The 21,230-nt window shown below is 45.4% G+C and overlaps 1 protein-coding gene across 5 annotated transcripts in view; it reads left to right on the top strand.

The window, feature by feature from the left end:
• The window catches only part of ppfibp2a (PPFIA binding protein 2a), a 79,844-nt gene extending 60,309 nt beyond the window's left edge, over positions 1-19,535 (top strand). For all 5 annotated transcript variants that reach the window (XM_077248186.1, XM_077248187.1, XM_077248185.1 and 2 more), the window contains 9 exons: positions 8,908-9,040; positions 9,148-9,270; positions 9,394-9,541; positions 9,905-10,016; positions 10,510-10,598; positions 10,696-10,818; positions 10,935-11,060; positions 18,106-18,294; positions 18,414-19,535. In XM_077248186.1, the coding sequence (XP_077104301.1) occupies positions 8,908-9,040; positions 9,148-9,270; positions 9,394-9,541; positions 9,905-10,016; positions 10,510-10,598; positions 10,696-10,818; positions 10,935-11,060; positions 18,106-18,294; positions 18,414-18,617 (1,247 nt within the window). In that variant the 3' untranslated portion in view covers positions 18,618-19,535. The remainder of the gene's footprint in view (positions 1-8,907; positions 9,041-9,147; positions 9,271-9,393; positions 9,542-9,904; positions 10,017-10,509; positions 10,599-10,695; positions 10,819-10,934; positions 11,061-18,105; positions 18,295-18,413) is intronic.
• The last annotated feature ends 1,695 nt before the right edge of the window (positions 19,536-21,230 follow it).

The raw sequence follows: 21,230 nt of genomic DNA, 5'->3' as shown, positions 1-21,230 counted from the left end.
ATCCTTAAAACCCTGTGCCTTTGATGGGCTGTAATGAAGGGGTCTCTACCAGAGGCCAGAGCAACTATCATATGGGCCCCACCTGTTTAGGACCCACCCTGCGACTGAAGCTTGACTGAAGGCAAATCACTGCCAGATGTCCAAACATGTTTTGACAGGAAACTGGCCTATTTAAACCTGCTCAGTTAGTCGCTCCTGCTCCATTAGCACAGCTGCTTTCATTTCATTTTTACAAATCTCTAACAATGAACTAATATTACTGAAGACAATAAAAAAACAGCAGACAGAGAGTACTTTGTTAGTAAAAGTGTAATTGCATGCAAATGTACACAAAATCATAGCTAATTAAAACACTGTAATAAAGCTAATTCCACAATCAAGAGAGATCGCTCCATCTCTGTTTCTCCCTTTCGCTCACTGTTTGAAATTTTAAAAGCACACTTTGACTGTATTTAAAGGAATATTCCAGTCTATTTCTAGCTATGGACCATGCCTGTAGTACAAAAATAAAATCTCGACTATAGTGTTCTTCAGATGAAAGCCTAGCAGGCAGTACTTCACTGAAACATTTAAAATATTATAGTATTACACTGTTCCAAAAGAAAAACAATAACACTAAACCGTTACAGCCTGGTTTCACAGACAGAGCTTAGATTAAGCCAGGATTAGGCCTTAGTTTAATTAGGATATTTAAATAGCTTTTATAAATATGCCTTTAAATAAATAAATAAACATTAATGCTGGTGAGCATCTTGGGTCAAAACCATGACCCTGATATACTTGTCCCCCTGTAGTCAATCATTTTATATCTTAAAACTTTGATCACCAAAATGACATATTTAAATATTTTCCAGTGAAAAATGTTTTATTCTTATTCTTATTTAATTTTATAAAAAAATATATTCATGCCTTAAAATAGCTTTAATGTATTTCTACACCATTGCTTCATTTTGTATATGTGGAACCATGCATAGGCAAATTAGCCCTGCCTCCACTCACTCACACGAGCTCAGAGATCCACTCGGTCTGTCAACTTTACTGAGGTAAATGCAGCACAATGCTATCGCTCTTTACAACGTTGGACACACAACAGTAATTAATATGATCAGCCGTTTGCTTGACTGTTATCAAAAAGCTAGTAATGTGTTGCTAATGTTACACAAACCATGTTCCCGTTTGCGTTCGCCATCTCAGTCTGCCTTCTAAAAATCAGTATCCTTAGAAGCACTTTGAACAACTTAGAACATCAGTGGAGAAAGGCATAATGTTCATCATAAAATCGTAATATACATATAATTTATCCGCTATATTGCTAAATGTACACACTCATTCATATCAACAGAAAAATCAACACAAGATCAACATTTCTGCTCTTCCCCCTGAATATTTCCCCCTCTTTATTTTCATTGTAGGTCTATTTTTGTGTACATTTTTGAACTGAGGGACAAGTCAAAATAATATGTGGTAAACAACAACATGCCATTTGTAATATGGGTATATTTAGAGACGAGGGAGAGCTGGATCCTAGTGCAGATTATGATTTATAAGAAAATACAAAACAACACAAAGCAACTAAAAAACTCAGAAACTAAGAACCTAATACAAAGAAAATCAGAATAAGAATAATATTGGCAGAATAAGATTGTTGAACATTTCTAGTAGATCTTATGAGGCTGTGTTTTTCTGATATGTTGACTTCCTCATGATAATTCCTTAACCTTTCAAATGCATGAATGTTTCGCCAATCATTATTACATTTTCGGGGCTTTAGCAACCCGGACCTACAACTCTCCCGATATTAGAGTAACAATTACAGAAGAATAAAATAAAGTATATTTTGTCACCTTTAGGAGCTTGGAATGGTTCCGTTTGAGTATGTTTTATTCCATCATCACTGTCCTCATCAGATCTCGTTTACCAGTAGCCTACTTTTAGCATCTGGCTCATATTTGTGATCTGAAACATACTGTCACGGATACATCAGGGCCAGACCTCTACACTCTGCCCACTCGTTCAGCATCACCAGAGTACTAATCATCTTCACCTGCTCTCACCACCTGCCGGCAATCAACTCACTTCCTCTACACCTTAAAAACACCACCAGTTCCCTCACTCAGTTGTCTGGTCTCGTCAAAGTACCATCGACTTCCTGACTTCCAAGCAAGATTCGTCTGATCTGATCTTACCTGATCTGCATACCAGCCTGTTTCCTGTTCGCCTGATCTGAGTGCCCGATCATCCAGTCTTCAGTTCCCCGCAGGCTCAGCCTCTTCTCACCTTCAAACTTCAGCAGATAAGAGTATCAACTATCTCCAATTCTTCCATTGAATCATTCTCCGTGTTACACTGCATCCTGCTATCATCCGTGACTGTCCCTGAGTGCTTTCAATAAACCATTTTCACTGAAACCTGTTTGTGTCCTTCTGATCCATGACAGAAGACCAGACCCATATGCACGAACCGGCAGGTCAAGGCGAAGAGGATAATTCGCCCCCGCCCACGGTCGCTGATGTTTTGCGGGACATCCATCGCGCCATACCACCACCCTCCATTACTACTTCCACACCATCTGCCTCTGTAAGTCCCATGGCCCGACCAGCGCCCTTCTCTGGCGAGGAGGGGGAGTGCAGCGGCTTCCTACTGCAGTGCGAACTGTATATGGAGATAAATACCTCACAGTTTGCCTCAGAGATTGCCAAGGTTCCATTCGCTATCTCTCTCCTCACCGGACGAGCCCTTCTTTGGGCGCAAGCGCTGTGGGATGATCATGGCTCGGTCACCCAGTCTTTCTCCGCCTTCATTGGTCACTTCCGCAAAGTGTTTGCTCAGGCCACCAACGCGATCTCTGTGCAGGACCAGCTATTTCGTTTACGTCAAGGTAAATCGTCTTCATATGCCCTGCCTTTTCGCACCCTGGCGGCTTCCACTGGGTGGAATGAGTCTGCCTTAATAACTGCCTACCGACAAGGATTAAATCATGAAATTCGTTTACAACTAGCCATTTACGATGATGTCATTGGGCTCGAAAGTCTTATACAGCGCTCCATTCGCGTGGATCAACGCCGCACGGCTTTCCAGCTTGACTGCCCTGCACTGCCTACTCCTCCCCCATCATCCTAATTCAACCCTCCAGCACCAGAACCCATGGATATCAATTCCACTCATTTAACCGCCGAAGAACGTCAACGTCGCATCTCCAGATGGCTATGCCTCTACTGCGGTTCTGCTGGTCATCAACTTATGTCCTGTCCAATTCGTCCCCCAAGACCGACGGTGACTACAGTCCATATTCACTTTCCCATCTCTCAAATGAAATATACACGAGTTCAACTAACTTATCTGCAACGTTCACTTTCAGCGCAATTGCTAATTGACTCTGGTTCCGCTGGCAACATGATATCTCTATCCACTCTGCGAAGACTTCAAAACCGGCAAAGACCCATTTCACAGATTCTTCACATGCATTTCATCTTGGGAAAACCGCTCGGTCGTGGGCGGATCGGCCACAGCAGTCCAATTATTTCCATGAGGATCGGCTGCCTTCATGAAGAGAAGCTTCCGTTTCTGGTGCTGGAGGGTTCCACAGCTGACATCATCCTGGGACGCCCGTGGTTGGAACTCCATTCTCCCCACGTTTGTTGGTCCTCAGGTGAGATCCTACAATGGGGAAACGACTGCTTCACGCACTGTCTGTACACCGTCAAGAAGATTCAGCGACCTTTACCAACTCCGGTTCATGAAGTCTCCATCTCCTCCACCTCCATCGAAAGTCCTCCCACGACAAGCTCCCTGAGGTTCCAGCACCATACCGGGTGTTCCAGGACATATTTAATAAACATCTGGCTACCAAACTACCACCACATCGGCCATGGGACTGTGTGATCGACCTGCTGCCTGGGGCTGTATTACCTCATGGTAAGATCTACCCCTTGTCCATACGGGAACAGAAGGCCACATCACTGGGACCCATCATACAGGCACATGGTTTCTGTTACCACTGCTATGCTGATGACACCCAGCTTTAACTCTCATTTCAACCAGACGATCCCACAGTAGCTGCACGTATCTCTAGCTGTCTGGCGGTCATCTCGGCATGGATGAAGGAACATCACCTGCAGCTCAATCTGGCAAAGACTGAGCTTCTCGTCCTCCCTGCCAATCCGTCTCTACAGCACGACTTCACTATCCAGCTAGACTCATCCTCAATCACCCCATCAAGGTCAGTCAGAAATCTTGGAGTAATCTTTGATGACCAGCTAACCTTCACAGACCACATTTCAAAGACAGCTCGATCATGCAGGTTTGCAATGCACAACATCAGGAAGATCAGGCCTTTCCTAACTGAGAATGCAACACAACTTCTTGTCCAGGCCCTGGTTATTTCTAGGCTTGATTACTGCAATGCTCTTCTAGCTGGTCTTCCATCATGTGCAACTAAACCCTTACAAATGATCCAGAATGCTGCTGCTCGTCTTGTCTTCAACAAGCCCAAAAGAGCCCACGTCACTCCGCTGTTCATCTCCCTGCATTGGCTACCACTCGCTGCTCGAATCAAGTTCAAGGCGCTTACACTTTCTTATAGATTGTCCACAGACTCAGCTCCCTCCTACTTTCACTCGCTCCTACGGGTCTACATCCCTACCAGAAGCCTACGATCGGCCAAGGAGCGACGGCTCGTGGTGCCTTCACAGCGAGGCACAAAATCATTGTCCAGAACATTCTCATTCACGGTTCCATGCTGGTGGAATGACCTACCCACCCTCATCCGGAATGCAGAATCCCTGACAGCATTCAAAAGACAACTGAAAACTCATCTCTTCCGTGAGCACTTAACATAGGGAAAAAAAAGAAGAAAAAAAAACCTTTTTCTTGAAATCTTCGCTTGTCTGGTTTATGCTACTCTGAGCAATGTTTGAACTTTGTATTCTGAGCACTTCTTGCGTTGTTTTTGCCTCTCCATGATGACTCGCTTGGTTTAATCCTCAAATGCATTTCGCTTTGGATAAAAGCGTCTGCTAAATGACTAAATGTAAATGTAAATGTAAGGCCATGGAGGAGTATATCGAGGAGGCTCTCCGTCAATATTACATCCGTCCATCAACGTCTCCTGGCGCTTCCAGCTTCTTTTTTGTTGGCAAGAAGGACGGCTTGTGCCACTGTATCGACTACTGGACTCTCAACAACTCCACGGTAAAATACCGATATCCCCTTCCTCTGGTCCCTGCTGCCTTGGAACAACTCCGTGGAGCTCGCATTTTCTCCAAACTGGACCTTCGCAGCGCCTATAACTTGGTACGAATCAAGAAGGGAGATGAATGGAAGACTGCCTTCATCATACCTGCAGGCCATTATGAATATAGGGTCATGCCCTTCGGTCTGTCCAACGCTCCCGCAGTCTTCCAGGGGTTTATGAATAATCTCCAGAGACTTCCTACACCAGTTTGTCATCATCTACATCGATGATATTCTTATATACTCCTCAAACCTGTCAGAGCATCCACTTCATGTCAAGTCCGTCCTTCAAAGGCTGCGCGACCATCAGCTATATCTAAAGTTTGAGAAATCCGAGTTCCACCACACAATTATTCACTTTCTGGGCTATGTGATCTCGCCAAACGGAATTGCTATGGACCAGAGGAAGGTGGAGTCTGTCTCCAACTAGCCCCAACCAACCAACGTCAAAGAACTTCAACGCTTCCTGGGATTTGATAACTTTTACCACCGCTTCATCAAGGGTTTCAGCCAAATCAGTTCTCCCATCACCTCACTTCTGAGAAAAGGGGCCAAGTCTCTGTCCTGGACCACTGAAGCCACCAATGCCTTCAAAAGGCTCAAAGCCTCATTCTGTTCCGCTCCTACCCTCGTCTATCCTAATCCTGATCTTCCGTTTCTCGTCGAGGTGGACGCTTCAACTGAGGGGGTAGGAGCGGTCCTCTCACAGCGGCAGGGGACACCTCCTCGACTCCATCCGTGTGCCTTCTTCTCCAAGAAGCTGTCCCCGGCGGAGCAGAACTATGACATCGGTAACCGGGAGTTACTGACAATCAAGCTCGCCCTGGAAGAATGGAGACACAGGCTGGAGGGAGTAAAACACACTTTTGACGTCATAACCGATCACAGAAACCTTGAATACCTCCGAGACGCCAAAAGACTCAACACCCGACAAGCCCGCTGGTCCCTTTACTTCACTTGATTCAACTTCAAGGTCACTTATCGCTCTGGAGATAAAAACATCAAGACTGACTCCCTATCCCATCTGCACCAACCCGACTCTGCCATATCCCAACCAGAATCCATTCTCCCTCCAGCCGTGATTGTCACTCCCATCCAATGGAGCTTAGACAACCACATCGCCGATGCTACTCGGTCAGAAACTGCTCCGCCGGGAGGTCCTGAGGGACGGACCTACGTTCCAACCCGCCTGCGTCTGTCCCTCATGGACTCAGTCCACACATCTCCGGGCTATGGAAACACAGGCAGCCAACAAACCCTCTCGCTCGTCCAACAGCGTTACTGGTGGCCCAATATGACCTAGGATGTCTCCTGGTTTGTGAAGAGCTGCTCAATCTGTGCCATGGCCAAGGTTCCTCGACGTCTCCCAGAAAGAAAACTAGTGCCGCTTCCAGTACCCACAAGACCTTGATCTCATCTCGGAGTAAACTTCATCACCGACTTACCATCCTCTGACTCCCATACTTGCATCCTGGTTGTTGTCGACCGCTTTTCTGAAGCCTGTAAACGAATCCCTCTGCCTGGTTTACCCACTGCCTTCGAGACTGCTGAAATGTTATTCAACCAAATCTTCCGTCACTTTGGAATACCTGAAGACATAGTGTCAGACATCGGACCGCAATTCATATCCCGAGTCTGGAAAGCCTTCTTTAACCTCTTAGGGGTGTCCGTCAGTTTAACCTCTGGTTACCACCCGCAGTCCAACGGCCAGACTGAGCGGAAGATACAGGAGATCGGGAGATACCTGCGGTCATATTGCCACGACCACCAGGACTGCTGGAGCCGTTACCTTCCCTGGGCCGAGTATGCACAGAACTCCCTGCAACAATCCACCACCGGTCTCACACCCTTCCAGTGCATACTCGGCTTCCAGCTACCCCTGTTTCCCTGGTCAGGTGAGCCGTCAGACTTTCCAGCAGTTCATCACTGGTTCCAGGAGAGCAAGAAGGTCTGGGACTCAGCACACATCCATCTGCAAAGGGCTGTTCAGAGGCACAAGAGCCAGGCCGACGCAAGAAGATCTGCAAAACCATTATATCAACCTGGTCAAATGGTCTGGCTCTCCACCAGGGATATCCGTCTCCGGCAGCCCTGTCGCAAGCTGAGTCCCAGGTACATCGGTCCGTTCGCCATATAGAGGCAGATCAATGAGGTCACCAATCGGTTATCACTCCCTGCTCACTACCGCATCCCACCATCCTTCCACCTTTCATTACTCAAGCCCTACACTAATCCTCTCACTCCTTCTTCCTCAGAGTCTTGCGCAGCTGACATACCTCCTCCTCCCGCTGATCCCGTGGACGAGAACATCTACCGGATCCACGACATACTCGACTCCCGACGACAGGGCGGCCATCTAGAATACCTAGTCGACTGGGAGGGTTTTGGCCCAGAGGAAAGATCTTGGGTCCACCGGGATGACATTCTAGATCCCACGCTACTACAGGAATTCCACTCTGTCCATCCCGATCGTACGGCACCAAGAGGTCATGGTTGTCTCCGTCGTCGGTCCTTTCCGCCATCAGGAGCTGGCCGTGGAGGGGGGGGGGGGGGGGGGGGGGGGGGCACTGTCACGGATACATCAGCGCCAGACCTCTACACTCCACCCACTTGTTCAGCATCACCAGAGTACTAATCATCTTCACCTGCTCTCACCACCTGCCGGCAATCTGCACTCACTTCCTCTACACCTTAAAAACACCACCAGTTCCCTCACTCAGTTGTCTGGTCTTGTCGAAGTACTATTGACTTCCTGACTCCCAAGCAAGATTCGTCTGCTTACCTGATCTGCATACCAGCCTGTTTCCTGTTCGCCTGATCTGAGTGCCCGATCATCCAGTCTTCAGTTCCCCGCCGGCTCAGCCTCTTCTCACCTTCAAACTTCAGCAGATAAGAGTATCAACTATCTCCAATTCCTCTATTGAATCATTATTCGTGTTACACGGCATCCTGCTATCATCCGTGACTGTCCCTGAGTGCTTTCAATAAACCATTTCCACTGAAACCTGTTTGTGTCCTTCTGATCCATGACACATACATTAAAAATATTATTATCATCTTCAAAATCAATATTTTGATCGCTGACAGCTTCTTCACCTGATTCACCATCAAGTGACAGTGACACTAATATTTGGTTGCATTCAGTACTTGCTCTGCAGTAAATCTCTGAGGTTTCTGCTGATGATACTTCCCATTATTTTGTTTTCTGCCTGCCGTAACTATTAGAGAAACTTCACTTCATCATTGTGTATCAGACAGTGTCACCTTATGGAATAAAGGTGAATTGTACTTATTCAGTCATTAAAGATTGAATTATTGTTGAGCAGAAAAAGTATACTTACACTGTTACACACCTCGAGTCGTAAGCGACCCTATACATTTTTTACAAAAAGTAAATGGGAAAACAGGAATTATTTTATCTTTTTCTAAAAATTATTATTATTATATTGTGTACAATTAATTTATTAAGGAATAGGAATACTAAGAAGTTTGACGTCTAACTTTAAAAAAAATAATGAGGATGAGGGTTGTGAATGACGTCCCGGGTCACTAAAGACCCGAGATATGATTTCAAGGGTTAATAGCACCAAAATAGCATTATGTTGCTGCTTTATTGTTATTGCCTCCCAGTCAATAAGTACAATTATTTATTTCATTTAATTTTGTTCCACTCAGGAATTACAGAGACAATGAAGGACACAACCACATCTGATCTTTCTCCAGTGTGTTGTAGAGCCGACTCTGTCCAGCAGTCTCCTGTGTTACAGGAAAACATAAAAAATACTAGCATTCGCAAACTTTGGGGAAAGTAAGTTGATTATGACCAGGAGCAATTGTAGCAAACAAAATATAAAGAAATCTGAGACAAAAAATCTGAGATCATCCATGCATCTGAGAATATGTGTTTGTATTGAGGATGAAGAAGACAGAGGTTGTTCTGTCAGATGACTTGGAGCCCACTCAGTTCAGGAGAGGAGGCTTAAGGGCTACAGCTGGGCCACGGCTAACACGGACCCCTGATTCTGGACACTCATCTCGGTAAAGTTCCCTCAATGAACAGGCAGGCCAGAGCTGCAATAGACATTGGAGGGACATGATCTCCTTTATAACAGATAAAGAACTGTTATTGGTCTTATCATGTTATTGTCTTGTCTTCATCAGTTCTCACACACCCTTCTCTAAGTGGTCGACTGAGCAGGTGTGTGGTTGGCTGGAAGACTGTGGTTTGGGTCAATATGTCAGTTTGGCCCGTCATTGGGTTGATAGTGGACAAACCCTCCTCTCTGCCACCCCACGGGAGCTTGAGAAGGTTTATTTTTATTATTATATTATTATTATTATTGTGTATAATTTTATATTGTGGTTCTTTAGCTGTTGAGATCTATGTAGGCCTGTCACTGTGGATTATATTAGTAACAGTAATATGCAGATGATTTTGTTGAATGTTTGCAAGCAAGTGACGATTGACAAATCTCAAATGCTCCCAATATTATCAGCAAAGCAGTCATAACCAAAATGTAAACAACTTGATGGAACATGATGTAAAATAACCAATCACAGTTTGTTTCTTACATCACAATAAATTATATTATCAACCACAAAGATAGACTGTTGTAAAATACTCACTGAAACAGTACAACAGTTATGATGACTCTTGTGCTCTTTTAAACAGGATATTTGTATTAAACATCCTCTGCACAGAAAGAAGCTGCAACTCGCTCTAAGAGCTTTTAGTAACAAGACAATGGAGAAATCTTCAGAACTGGATCACATCTGGGTTACACGTATGTACTAATATTAATAAATTAGCTAGATTTGTACAAATACTTTAAGAACATGATTAAAATGATTAAGAAATGGTAAATGTCATTTTAAAATAAATCAAAATGCCATCAGTTTGATTTTAAAACAGCTAAGGGGCGTTGTTAGGCATGGCATAACACAGAGCTTCGACCATGATTCAGCTGATCAATGATAGGACTGGAACTATCATTTTTATAATCCAATTTAAAAGCTGCATTTTAAAATTATTGATTTATGATTCATATTTTGAATGAATTACTGTCACGTTCGGTCCGTGTTTGATTTGGACTTTGAGTTAGTTTTTCAGGGGTTTGCTGATATTTTGTATCCTGAGAAGTGTTTGAGTTTGTTTTCATCAAATAAACTTATGCTTATGATTAGATCCAGCGTTTATCTAGTTTCATGTGTTTTCTGTATGCCAGTTTAAATAAGTCCATTCTGCCTGTGTGTTTCCACTTCCCTGATTTTCTGTAGGTTGGCTAGATGACATTGGTTTACCACAGTACAAAGATCAGTTCTACGAAAGCAAGGTTGATGGCCGCATGCTACAGTATCTAACAGTGGTAAGACCAAACGTTCCCTCTGTCAAAAATGCCATGGTTCAGTGCTTTTCTAGATGCACATAATTTAACTGAAACTGATGTTATTTTTTTTTCTCAGAACGATCTCTTGTTCCTGAAAGTCACCAGTCAACTCCATCATCTGAGCATTAAATGTGCCATCCATGTCCTCAACGTCAACAAGTTTAATCCAAACTGCTTGAGACGCAGGCCAGGGGATGAGGTAAAACAAATAGCAGATTAAAAAGCATGCAAGCATAGATAGAGTCAAATCTTCAGTTAATCATCTGTGCTCTAACACTGAAAGAGTTTTAAAAAAAAATTTTTTTATACAAACAGAATAAGACATCGCCCTCTGAGGTGGTGCAGTGGTCTAACCATCGAGTGATGGAGTGGTTGAGGTCAGTGGATTTGGCTGAATATGCTCCAAACCTAAGAGGCAGCGGCGTTCATGGAGGCCTAATTGTGAGTTGGCACTGGTTGCTAAAGCACTACTGCTAATGATGCTTAAATATGCCAGTACACGAGATAGGGTATATGCATCATATGGATAGCAGAATTGTCCTTCCCAGTAAATAAGAGACTGATAAACTTCGCTTAACCATGATTGTATTAATATTATATATATTAGGGCTGGATAAAAAATATTGATTTCTCGATTTTAATCGATTCTCATTTTTACAAACCGATATCGATTCTTAAATCCCAAGAATCGATTAGGCTAGTCATCCTGTTTTCAGTTGATGAATGAATGGAACATTGTAACGCGCATCCCATCCAATAAATGCAATAACCTTTGTGCTTTGTTATTATTGATATAAAAAATAAAAAAAGTCTCAGATATCAAATTACGTCCATTTTCTAACGAAATACAAAAACATAACCGTTTTGGTGCTGTGGCGTGAGATCTCTCTGGCGCAGCTCAACAAGAGAAGCAGCAGCGCTAAGCGCACATGATCTTCTCTTCCACCTTAATAATACCAGTTACAGCGTGAAATAAACAAGAATGAGCATCTGAAAGTGTGTTAAAAGATAGAGTACAACTCATCGAAATCCTTATTTTCACATGGAATCGCTCAAACAGTGTTTCAACCGTGGAAAGACGTCAGTGTAACAGCTTGTAAACAATGTCATGTAACGTCACATTTACCTCAGAAAAACCATATCCAGTTACCATGAACTCGTTCTCTTACGAGAGGTTCTCTCTTACGCTACGGGAAAGATTCATCTTTTCGAGATATTGATGCCAAAAAAATTGTCCTTCATTTTTGTATCCATTGCCCTGCGGGCTCGACTCGAAGCTTTCAACCCCACTCCACCTTTTGCTGGACCGCGCAAAAAGAAGCGCCGTTCCCATAGGATGCCGGAGCCTATGGCCACCGCGACGCGCTCGCCGGATTCTCTCCCTCGAGAATCCGGAAGCCTCGCCCCTTCTCCGCCTCCCCTCACCGACGCGCAGCTGCCGCCCGCATGCCGCACTGCCGTCACTTCTGATGACGAGGCCGAGGAACAGGCCACTAAGGACTGCTGTTCCATCCTGGCATCGGACAGCGAGGGATGGTCAGGCTCTGACCAATCCTCCGGCTCTTCGATCCAGGAATCCGGGCGGACACAGGCTGGAGTAGACGCTGAGCTGATGCGCCTCCTCTCTCAGGCTGTCGAACGACTCGGGCTTGAGTGGTCGCCGCCGAAGGAGCCCGCACCGAACAGGCTCGACGGCTGCTTTCTTCAGAGTCGCCGCCATCTAGCGCCCGCAGCCAGGGCCGAAAAAATCGGAAAGCTCATCCTACATGCATGTGGCCTCATGTGCCATCGTAAGTCCACAAAGAAAGGTAAACATGAATAAAAAAAATATTTTATGTAGGAGCCTACTGACTGGAGAAATCCTCCTTCTGATCGGTGTTTTATGTTCCACAGAATGCAATGAAAACAATATGGTTTTTAAATAGTTCAATAGCCTGAACTTCACGCAGAACTGGCTAAGTCGTGGAGTGCACCTTTCTCCACGAGGCTCCAATCCCACTTCTCCGCGTCGCTCTCCCAAGTGGAAGGCGCCGCTGAGAAAGGTACTCTGCCATTCCCCCTGTGGAAGAGACGGTCGCAGCACACCTTTGCCCGCCCTCCGCGAGATGGCGCTCAAGGTTTGTCCTCCCGTCCAAGGCCTGCATACTCCGCCACCGGACACGCCGCTTCCGCTCTGCACTCGATGGCTGTGCTTCAAATTCTACAGGCCGACCTCCTCCGTGAATGGGATGAGAAGGGCCGGGACCCAGCTGCCGTTACAGACTTGAGGAGCGCGACGGATATATCACTCCGTGCTACCAAGACCGCAGCCCAAGCCATCGGAAGGTCTATGGCCGCGTTGACCGTCACAGATAGGCACCTCTGGTTGACGCTTGCCGACATGAGGGAATCCGAGCGCGCCACCTTCCTCAACGCGCCTCTTTCCCCTACCGGTCTCTTCGGCCCAGCAGTGAGCGGGCTTGTCGACCGTTTTTCGGAGTTTCAAAAGACCACGCAGGCCATGAATCTCTTCCTGCCTCGACGCTCGAGTTCCTCTACAGGCCGCTCACGTGATCCGCCGCCTGCACAAGCCACCACTCAGCACCCATCGCAGCCTAGCCAGCCTTCACACCAACGTCAAGGCGGCCGCCTTAGGTCGCGCTCGGACAGCCGTCACAGGCTGCCGCCCACCAGAGGGCCTCGGCATAAGATCGCGCTGAAGCCCGAGCACGCGAAGCCTTCCTAGCATCAGCGGGAAGGAAAAGACGGCTGAGTCCCGCTGCGGCCGGACTGTCGTCAAAGTTTTTCTCCCTGTCAGTCCCCTTCAAACAGGCTACTGCAGTGGTTCATTTAGCAGACAACGAGCCGGTAGAAAAACCCTCTCGCCTGCACACAACCGCCGTTTTCACGGTGACCCAGAGAAATCTAATAAAGAGTATAATATCTAGTTATCCGGCTCACGCCAATGGTGTTTTAAGTGTAGACAAAGTGCCCACTTTCCAGTGTTCACCCCTACACACAAGTACAACACTTCCCGTGTCATTCACAAAGCCCACTCTCATAAAGCAGACAAAAGCAGCTCGAGTGTTGAATATAAGAAGTGTGTTCAGTCAGGTTATGAACGTAAGTCACGTGCCCGCCGGCAAGCGCTCACGCTTACTAACACATGCCTCTCCCCGAGCACCGCCCGTGCATTTAAGCATTGTCACAAAACGCAGGGCGATCATAAAACGCTCCCCATCCAAAGCGATCGGGACGTCAAAGCTATGTGTAAGTCTCGTGCCCGCACAAAAGCGCTCACGCTTTATAACAAAAACTCTGCCAAAGACTCCGCTCGCGCATCACGAAGTGATAAAAGGGCGCTACCCATTCACAGCAATCGGGACGCCTCTTATGTATCAGCCTGTCACGGATGTCAGCGAGCCGCCTTTAAGCACCGAGGGCGCGTCCCCCGCGCCCACACCTCCGGTTCAGTTTCTCGACATTCTCGACAAAAATTCTCGCGGACGTTCGCCCAAGGGGCTGATTATTTCTCTCGATCTGAAGGATGCCCATTTCCAGATTCAGATAATACCCCGTCACAGGCCATTCTTGAGATTCGCCTTCGACGGTCAGGTTTATCAATACACAGTCCTGCCGTTCGGCCTGTCCCTGGCACCCCGCTCTCGCCCCATTGAGAAATCAGGGTTTGCGAATTATGAACTATCTGGACGACTGGCTGATTTTGGCACAGTCAGAGACAGAACTGCTGTCTCACAGAACTGTGCTCCTCAGTCACATGGAAAGCTTGGGTCTCGCGGTCAACTGCACGAAGAGCTCATTACTGCCCAGTCAGTCAATTTCCTTCCTGGGAATAGAACTGGATTCTGTGGCCATAACGGCTCATTTATCGACACAGCACGCGCGCCTTGTTAGACACATAGCCGCGTCTTTCCAGAAGGGCAGCATCATCCCTCTGAAAACATTCCAGAGGATGTTGGGCTGTATGGCCTCAGCTGCAGCAGTGCTCCAACTGGGCTTACTGCGCATGCGCCCGCTCCAACGCTGGCTCAATGCTTGTGTGTCTCGCCGAGCTTGGGCTTCTGGCTGCGAACGAATAAGAGTGACTCAGACCTGTATTACGGCTCTGCAGCCCTTAGTTAACAGCCGACTGGTATCAGCGGGGTGTGATGATGGGAGCGGTTTCGTACCGAAAGGTCATCTCGACAGATGCGTCCAACTCAGGTTGGGGTGCTCTATTCGAGGGCAGACCGGTCTTTGGCCTGTGGTCAGACCCGGAGAAGCTCCTTCACATAAACTGTCTGGAAATAATAGCGGTCGAGAACGCACTGAAGCGTTTCCTCCCGCTCATACAGGACCACCATGTTCTAGTCCGATCAGACAACATGTCGGTGGTTTCCTACGTGAACCGTCTGGGCGGATTCAGAACTAGGAATCTCTGCGATCTGACAGAGCACCTCCTCACGTGGTCTCAGCTTCACCTATGCTCGCTGAGAGCTGCACATGTGCCAGGCCACCTGAACGTTGGCCCAGACAAACTATCCAGGGACAACGTTCCCCCAGGGGAATGGTTCCGCCCACCAAACAAAACGAAAAGCTGTTTCGAGCGCCTGAAAGGGGCGGAGCGCGCAGTGTAAACCTTCAGCGCACTGACTGGGCAGAGGAGATTAATGTCGCTCTCGTTATCGGATGAAGGCAGAGCCGTGGCCGGTCAATAGGGAAAAACAAGCTTGTCATCCGCTTCCATAGAGGAGCCAGAAGGATGAACCCTCCGCGCCCCCCCTCGGTTCCTATGTGGGATCTTTCGTTGGTCCTCGAGGCCCTGAAAGCTTTCCCCTTTGAACCACTAGACTCCGTGGAGTTAAAGTACCTATCACTCAAAACCGTTTTTCTGACAGCCCTGTCATCAGTGAAACGTGTGGGGGACTTACACGCGCTGTCTGTCAGCGCCGCGTGTCTCGAGTTCAGGCCAAATGACTCAAAAGTCATCCTCAAACCCAGACACGGCTATGTTCCTAAAGTGATTGGCACTCCGTTCAGAGCGCAGGTCATTTCTCTATCGGCTCTGCCTTCACTCTCGATAACGAGAGTGACATTAATCTCCTCTGCCCAGTCAGGGCGCTGAGGGTTTACACTGCGCGCTCCGCCCCTTTCAGGCGCTCGAAACAGCTTTTCGTTTTGTTTGGTGGGCGCAACAAGCCGCCTCGAAACAAAGCCAATCCAGATGGATTGTGGACGCTATAGCAGCCGCTTACGTGTCGACAGGTCTGCAATGCCCCCTGGGCATCAGGGCTCATTCCACCAGAGGCATGGCCTCATCGTGGGCATGGTCCAGCAGAATTTCTATTCACAACATATGTGTGGCGGCGGGCTGGGCCTCCCCGTCCAACTTTGTCTGGTTTTATAACCTAGAAGTTCCCGCTCTGCAGGCAAAACTTCTGTAAGTTTAAGTGAGAGGTACGTTCTGTCCAGATATGTCTGTGCGCAGGCTACTCTCATGTATACTAGCTCTTCTGGTTGAGCTGCACTATTGGGTATGTGCTATATGCTTATGCAGACCGGCGTCGCCGCTCTGTATTCCCTATGAGTGCTTATGTAGAAGTGCTGGCCCGCGTTGCTGGCCGCCCTATTTCCCACTTATCTGGGTTCCTCTGGAAACCCTGGGACACTTTGTGGATGCTTGGCGCGCACGGCATTGACAAAGGGTTCCCGTAGCGTAAGCTAACTTACGCAATACGAGAGAACCTCTCGTAAGAGAATGTATCGGTTACCTAACATAACCTCGGTTCTCTCTAGAAGAGGGAACGAGTATTGTGTAACCTGCCGTGCTCGCGCCACGAGCGCCTTCGCTTCAGTCGATGAAAACCAGAGAATACAGCCTATGAACCCTGCTTATATACGCTAAGCCACGCCCATACTGGCGGGCTTTGACGCTGTGAAGGCGCGAGCGCCCTTCATTGGACGTGACGTCACGTCGGGATCAGTGGTAGGCTGCTGCAGTTCCCGCAGGGCAGCCCATGAGCACGCTAGACAGCCTGCTCTAGGTCTGCTAGCTGCTGCACTGCGTTGACAATGGATACAAAAATTAAGGATAATTTTTTGGCTTCAATATCTCGAAAAGATGAATCTTTCCCGTAGCGTAAGCTAACTTACGCAATACTCGTTCCCTTTTCTAGAGAGAAATGAGGTTACGTTAGGTAACCGATACGTTAGTCAGCTAGAAAAATGAACTCTAGAGAGGAGCATTTTGCTAAATATATGCACCATATTACATATTCATTATACTTTTTTTATGTTCTTCAATATTTAATGCATGTTTGAATAAATCTGGCAAGTTTTTATGACAGACACCATTTAAATGTTTATATTTCATATAACTTTATTATTAGAAAAATGAATAAAAGTGTAATTTTAGTGTTCATATACAAATTAGTAAATCTTTACCTTCAATATTAGGCTATAGTAGGCTAATGAAACAAGTGTAATGATAAAACTGACTACCATAGCTTACAGCATTGGTTAAGAGATTTGTTTTCCTTGAGAAAATTTGCCAGGTATTGTACCTGATATCCAAAATAATCAATATTGAATCGAATCGAAATCCAATTGAATTGCTAGCTTGTGAATCGAAATTTGTGTCAATACCCAGCCCTAATATAATACGTATATATATATATATATATATATATATATATATATATATATATATATATATATATATATATATATATATATATATGACAGCTCAAAATCTGCTTTACAATACTGCAATTTGAGGGTAGTTTTCAACTGAATAGAAAATGGTTTTCCCTCAAAGATGTGTATTCAAATATCAGGATGATTTTTTAAACCTTATTCTAATAAGTATGAATCTCAACTCCAGGGCACAAAAAAACAAAAAACCTTTAGTCACTGTTTTGATATACTGACACATAAACATCAAGAAACGATTTTGAGACAAAGAACATCTGACTGTACATGAATCATTACATGTTAGAAATGACTTGTCACAGATCAGGCATTATAATGAGTATGGTTACTTACATGTTGTGGCATTACTGTTGAGTCCACATCGTAAAAGTCTGTTTGCAAAGCCTGCGCCAAAATTGCGACTGATTTACCAAAGAATCCACAGTGAAATGTACCTAATACAAATAAATAATGCTCAACTGAGATATTCACATTAATGAAAATATATAACCACATTCCTAGCATTAGGATCCTGGAAGGTAAATTTATTTTTAGTCCTGTGATTCTGTATCACTCTTTTCTTCTGCAGAGGCATTCTTTCAAATATCTATGACGTCATAAATCAGCACATTCCAAAACGAGTCATTTTCAGACCTTGGTTTCAATAAAATCTGTTTTTGGACTAACAAGGAAGTATTCATTTCTGAAACTTACAGGACATTATTATAGTATGATGACCTCTTATATGTGAAAAGCTCAAGGAAAATTTGATTTCTCAATTCATGACCCCTTCAAATTGTCTGTTTCTGCTTATCAGATCCTAGAGCCTCGCTTTTACTCTGAGACATTGGCCACGCTGCTCAACATCCCTCCTCAGAAGACCCTCCTCAGACGCCACCTCACCACCAACTTCAGCACACTGGTGGGGCTTCAGGCCCAACAGGAGAAGCGAGAGTTTGCCAATGCCAGTGGGCACACACCCCTAAACACAACTGCCAAAGTCAGGGTATGATATTACAAACACAATCATTTAAGTCATCCATGATATGCAACGTTTATGCAGTTGTAAGTTAATCATGTTCATGTTTTTTGACATGTTGTATTTAATACATTTTTCTGTCTTAGCCAAAGAAGCTTGGCTTTACTCACTTCAGACAACTGAGAAAGCTCAGGATGGATGAATCTGCAGATTACATCTGCCCCATGGAAACAGGGACCCCACCAGTCCTTAGTGGGACATCAAAGCAGCCTTATGCAAGCTTCAGGGGCATCAGCCCTATCCTGGCCAGAGACTCAAACAGACTTGAGCAAGTTGGGTCAAAGAGCTGATTTACTGCTTCTTCAATTCAATCAATCTTAGCCAAACAATGCTGCGCTTACTACCACTAGCACTATCAAATGCCAGCACTGTAGTAACTCCACCCTGCTGCTTGAATCTCAGTATTAACAACTAGGAGAAGCCCAGAATTTATAATTCACTGTATCATCTGGATATGCTGGAAAAGACTGACCATGGACTCTGGAAAACAAAAACAAAAAAAACATCAGAAATTATTATTATTATTATTTGTCTTGTCTAGGTAGTTCAAATGCTGAAATATCACATTGAAGGCTTAATTTGAGTTTCTTGATTTTATACCTTTAACAACTAATTTATTCCTATCCCTGGCACAATTTTTTTTCTGTCCGTATATAGTTTTTTTTCAGTGTGCTGAAAACTTCTGCTGATTTGTCCACATAAATGAGTTTTGAAATGCCCAAATAAACTCTCTCTCTCTCTCTCTCTCTCTCTCTCTCTCTCTCTCTCTCTCTCTCTCTCTCTCTCTCTCTCTCTCTCTCTCTCTCTCTCTCTCTCTCTCTCTCTCTCTCTCTCTCTCTCTCTCTCTCTGCGCATGTGCGGAGTGAGTGTGGAAGGGGCCGGTTTCCATCTGCCCCATGGAAACAGGGACCCCACCAGTCCTTAGTGGGACATCAAAGCAGCCTTATGCAAGCTTCAGGGGCATCAGCCCTATCCTGGCCAGAGACTCAAACAGACTTGAGCAAGTTGGGTCAAAGAGCTGATTTACTGCTTCTTCAATTCAATCAATCTTAGCCAAACAATGCTGCGCTTACTACCACTAGCACTATCAAATGCCAGCACTGTAGTAACTCCACCCTGCTGCTTGAATCTCAGTATTAACAACTAGGAGAAGCCCAGAATTTATAATTCACTGTATCATCTGGATATGCTGGAAAAGACTGACCATGGACTCTGGAAAACAAAAACAAAAAAAACATCAGAAATTATTATTATTATTATTTGTCTTGTCTAGGTAGTTCAAATGCTGAAATATCACATTGAAGGCTTAATTTGAGTTTCTTGATTTTATACCTTTAACAACTAATTTATTCCTATCCCTGGCACAATTTTTTTTCTGTCCGTATATAGTTTTTTTTCAGTGTGCTGAAAACTTCTGCTGATTTGTCCACATAAATGAGTTTTGAAATGCCCAAATAAACTCTCTCTCTCTCTCTCTCTCTCTCTCTCTCTCTCTCTCTCTCTCTCTCTCTCTCTCTCTCTCTCTCTCTCTCTCTCTCTGCGCATGTGCGGAGTGAGTGTGGAAGGGGCCGGTTGTTGGGAGTGAGTGTATATCTCTCTTTGAGTGAGATTTCTTTATTTTCTCTTTGATTTTCATATTTATATTTTGTTGTTGTTAGTTATAGGTTTAGTTAAGGTTTTTTCCTGACTTCGGTCAGTGAGTGGGGATAATGGGGTCAGAAACGGGGGATTTCTCACATTTAACACTCAAACATGGTTGCAAATGCATGCCTGAGGCCGCGGTGTCAGTGGAGGATTGTCTGATAGTTGTGAGTGCAGCGATCGATGGAGCATATATCAGATCCGCCTCCCGTATGAACAAAGCCATTGTGTTCTTTCTCAATGAAAGCCAAATGGTAGATGGCTTGATTGAAACTGGGTTGGTAATCAAAGATATTTTTGTGCCTGTATTGCCTTTGTCAAGCCCGGCCAAGAAGGTTATTTTATCAAATATACTGCCGTTTGTTAAAAACGAAAAATTAGAACAAATACTCCAGAGGTATGGTAAAATAGTGAGTCCTATTAAAATGATTCCTTTTGGATGTAAAAATCCAGAGATTAGACACGTGATGTCTTTTCGGCGTCAGGCTATAATGATTTTAAACTCTCAGAGTGATCCGTTAAAAGTGTCAGTGAAATTAAGCATCGATGGTAAAGATTACACTGTTTTTATTAGTTCAGAATCAATTAAATGTTTTGTTTGTGGTGAGTTTGTGGGACATGTCAGTCAAACTTGCCCGAGGTGAGACAGGCCAGCTCCAGCTGCAGGTGCGGAGAACAGCGAGAGGGCGGCGGGCACAGATGTTGCTGCAACCGCTGTGGTGTCAAAACCGCAGCCGGACAGAGCGCTTTCTGCGCCCGGTGACTAGCCCGAGGCGAGACCGGTGCTGGGGGCCTCTGGAGACGGCCTGGTGGGGGCTGTTGAGGAGAAGGCGGCCCGAGTCATGTTCCCGCTGTAACGCAGGCAGAGACAAGCCCGGGACAGGTGTGTTTGCAGTCCATGCCTGAAAGGGATTTGATTTGTGATTAGTGTTGCTTTCGTCAACAAAAATTATGACTAAATATCGTCGTCAACGAACCTTTATCACGCGATGAAAACGAGACGAGATGCAGCGTAAATGCTGGTCATGTGACGATGACTGTAAATGTATAATGCAATATTGTTGACGAAAAAAAATGAGACTAAATGTGGTTCACTAAAATGTCTCTTCATTTACGTTGACCAAAACGAGACGAGACGAAATGTTATAACGTTATTTCGTCTCATTTAGTCGCGTTATTATTATTATTTTGCAGTATTTTTGTTTCCTGTGTCTCACTTCAGGGGCTGCATCAGGTCGCACTGCGCAGACACAGGCAACGTC

Source organism: Siphateles boraxobius, unplaced genomic scaffold (genome assembly GCF_051911475.1).
Source record: "Siphateles boraxobius isolate OS27281-9 unplaced genomic scaffold, OSU_SipBor_1 30, whole genome shotgun sequence".
Taxonomy (NCBI): domain Eukaryota; kingdom Metazoa; phylum Chordata; class Actinopteri; order Cypriniformes; family Leuciscidae; genus Siphateles; species Siphateles boraxobius.
Note: the sequence above shows the minus strand (reverse complement) of the source record. Positions and strands in the feature narration are given on the sequence as shown.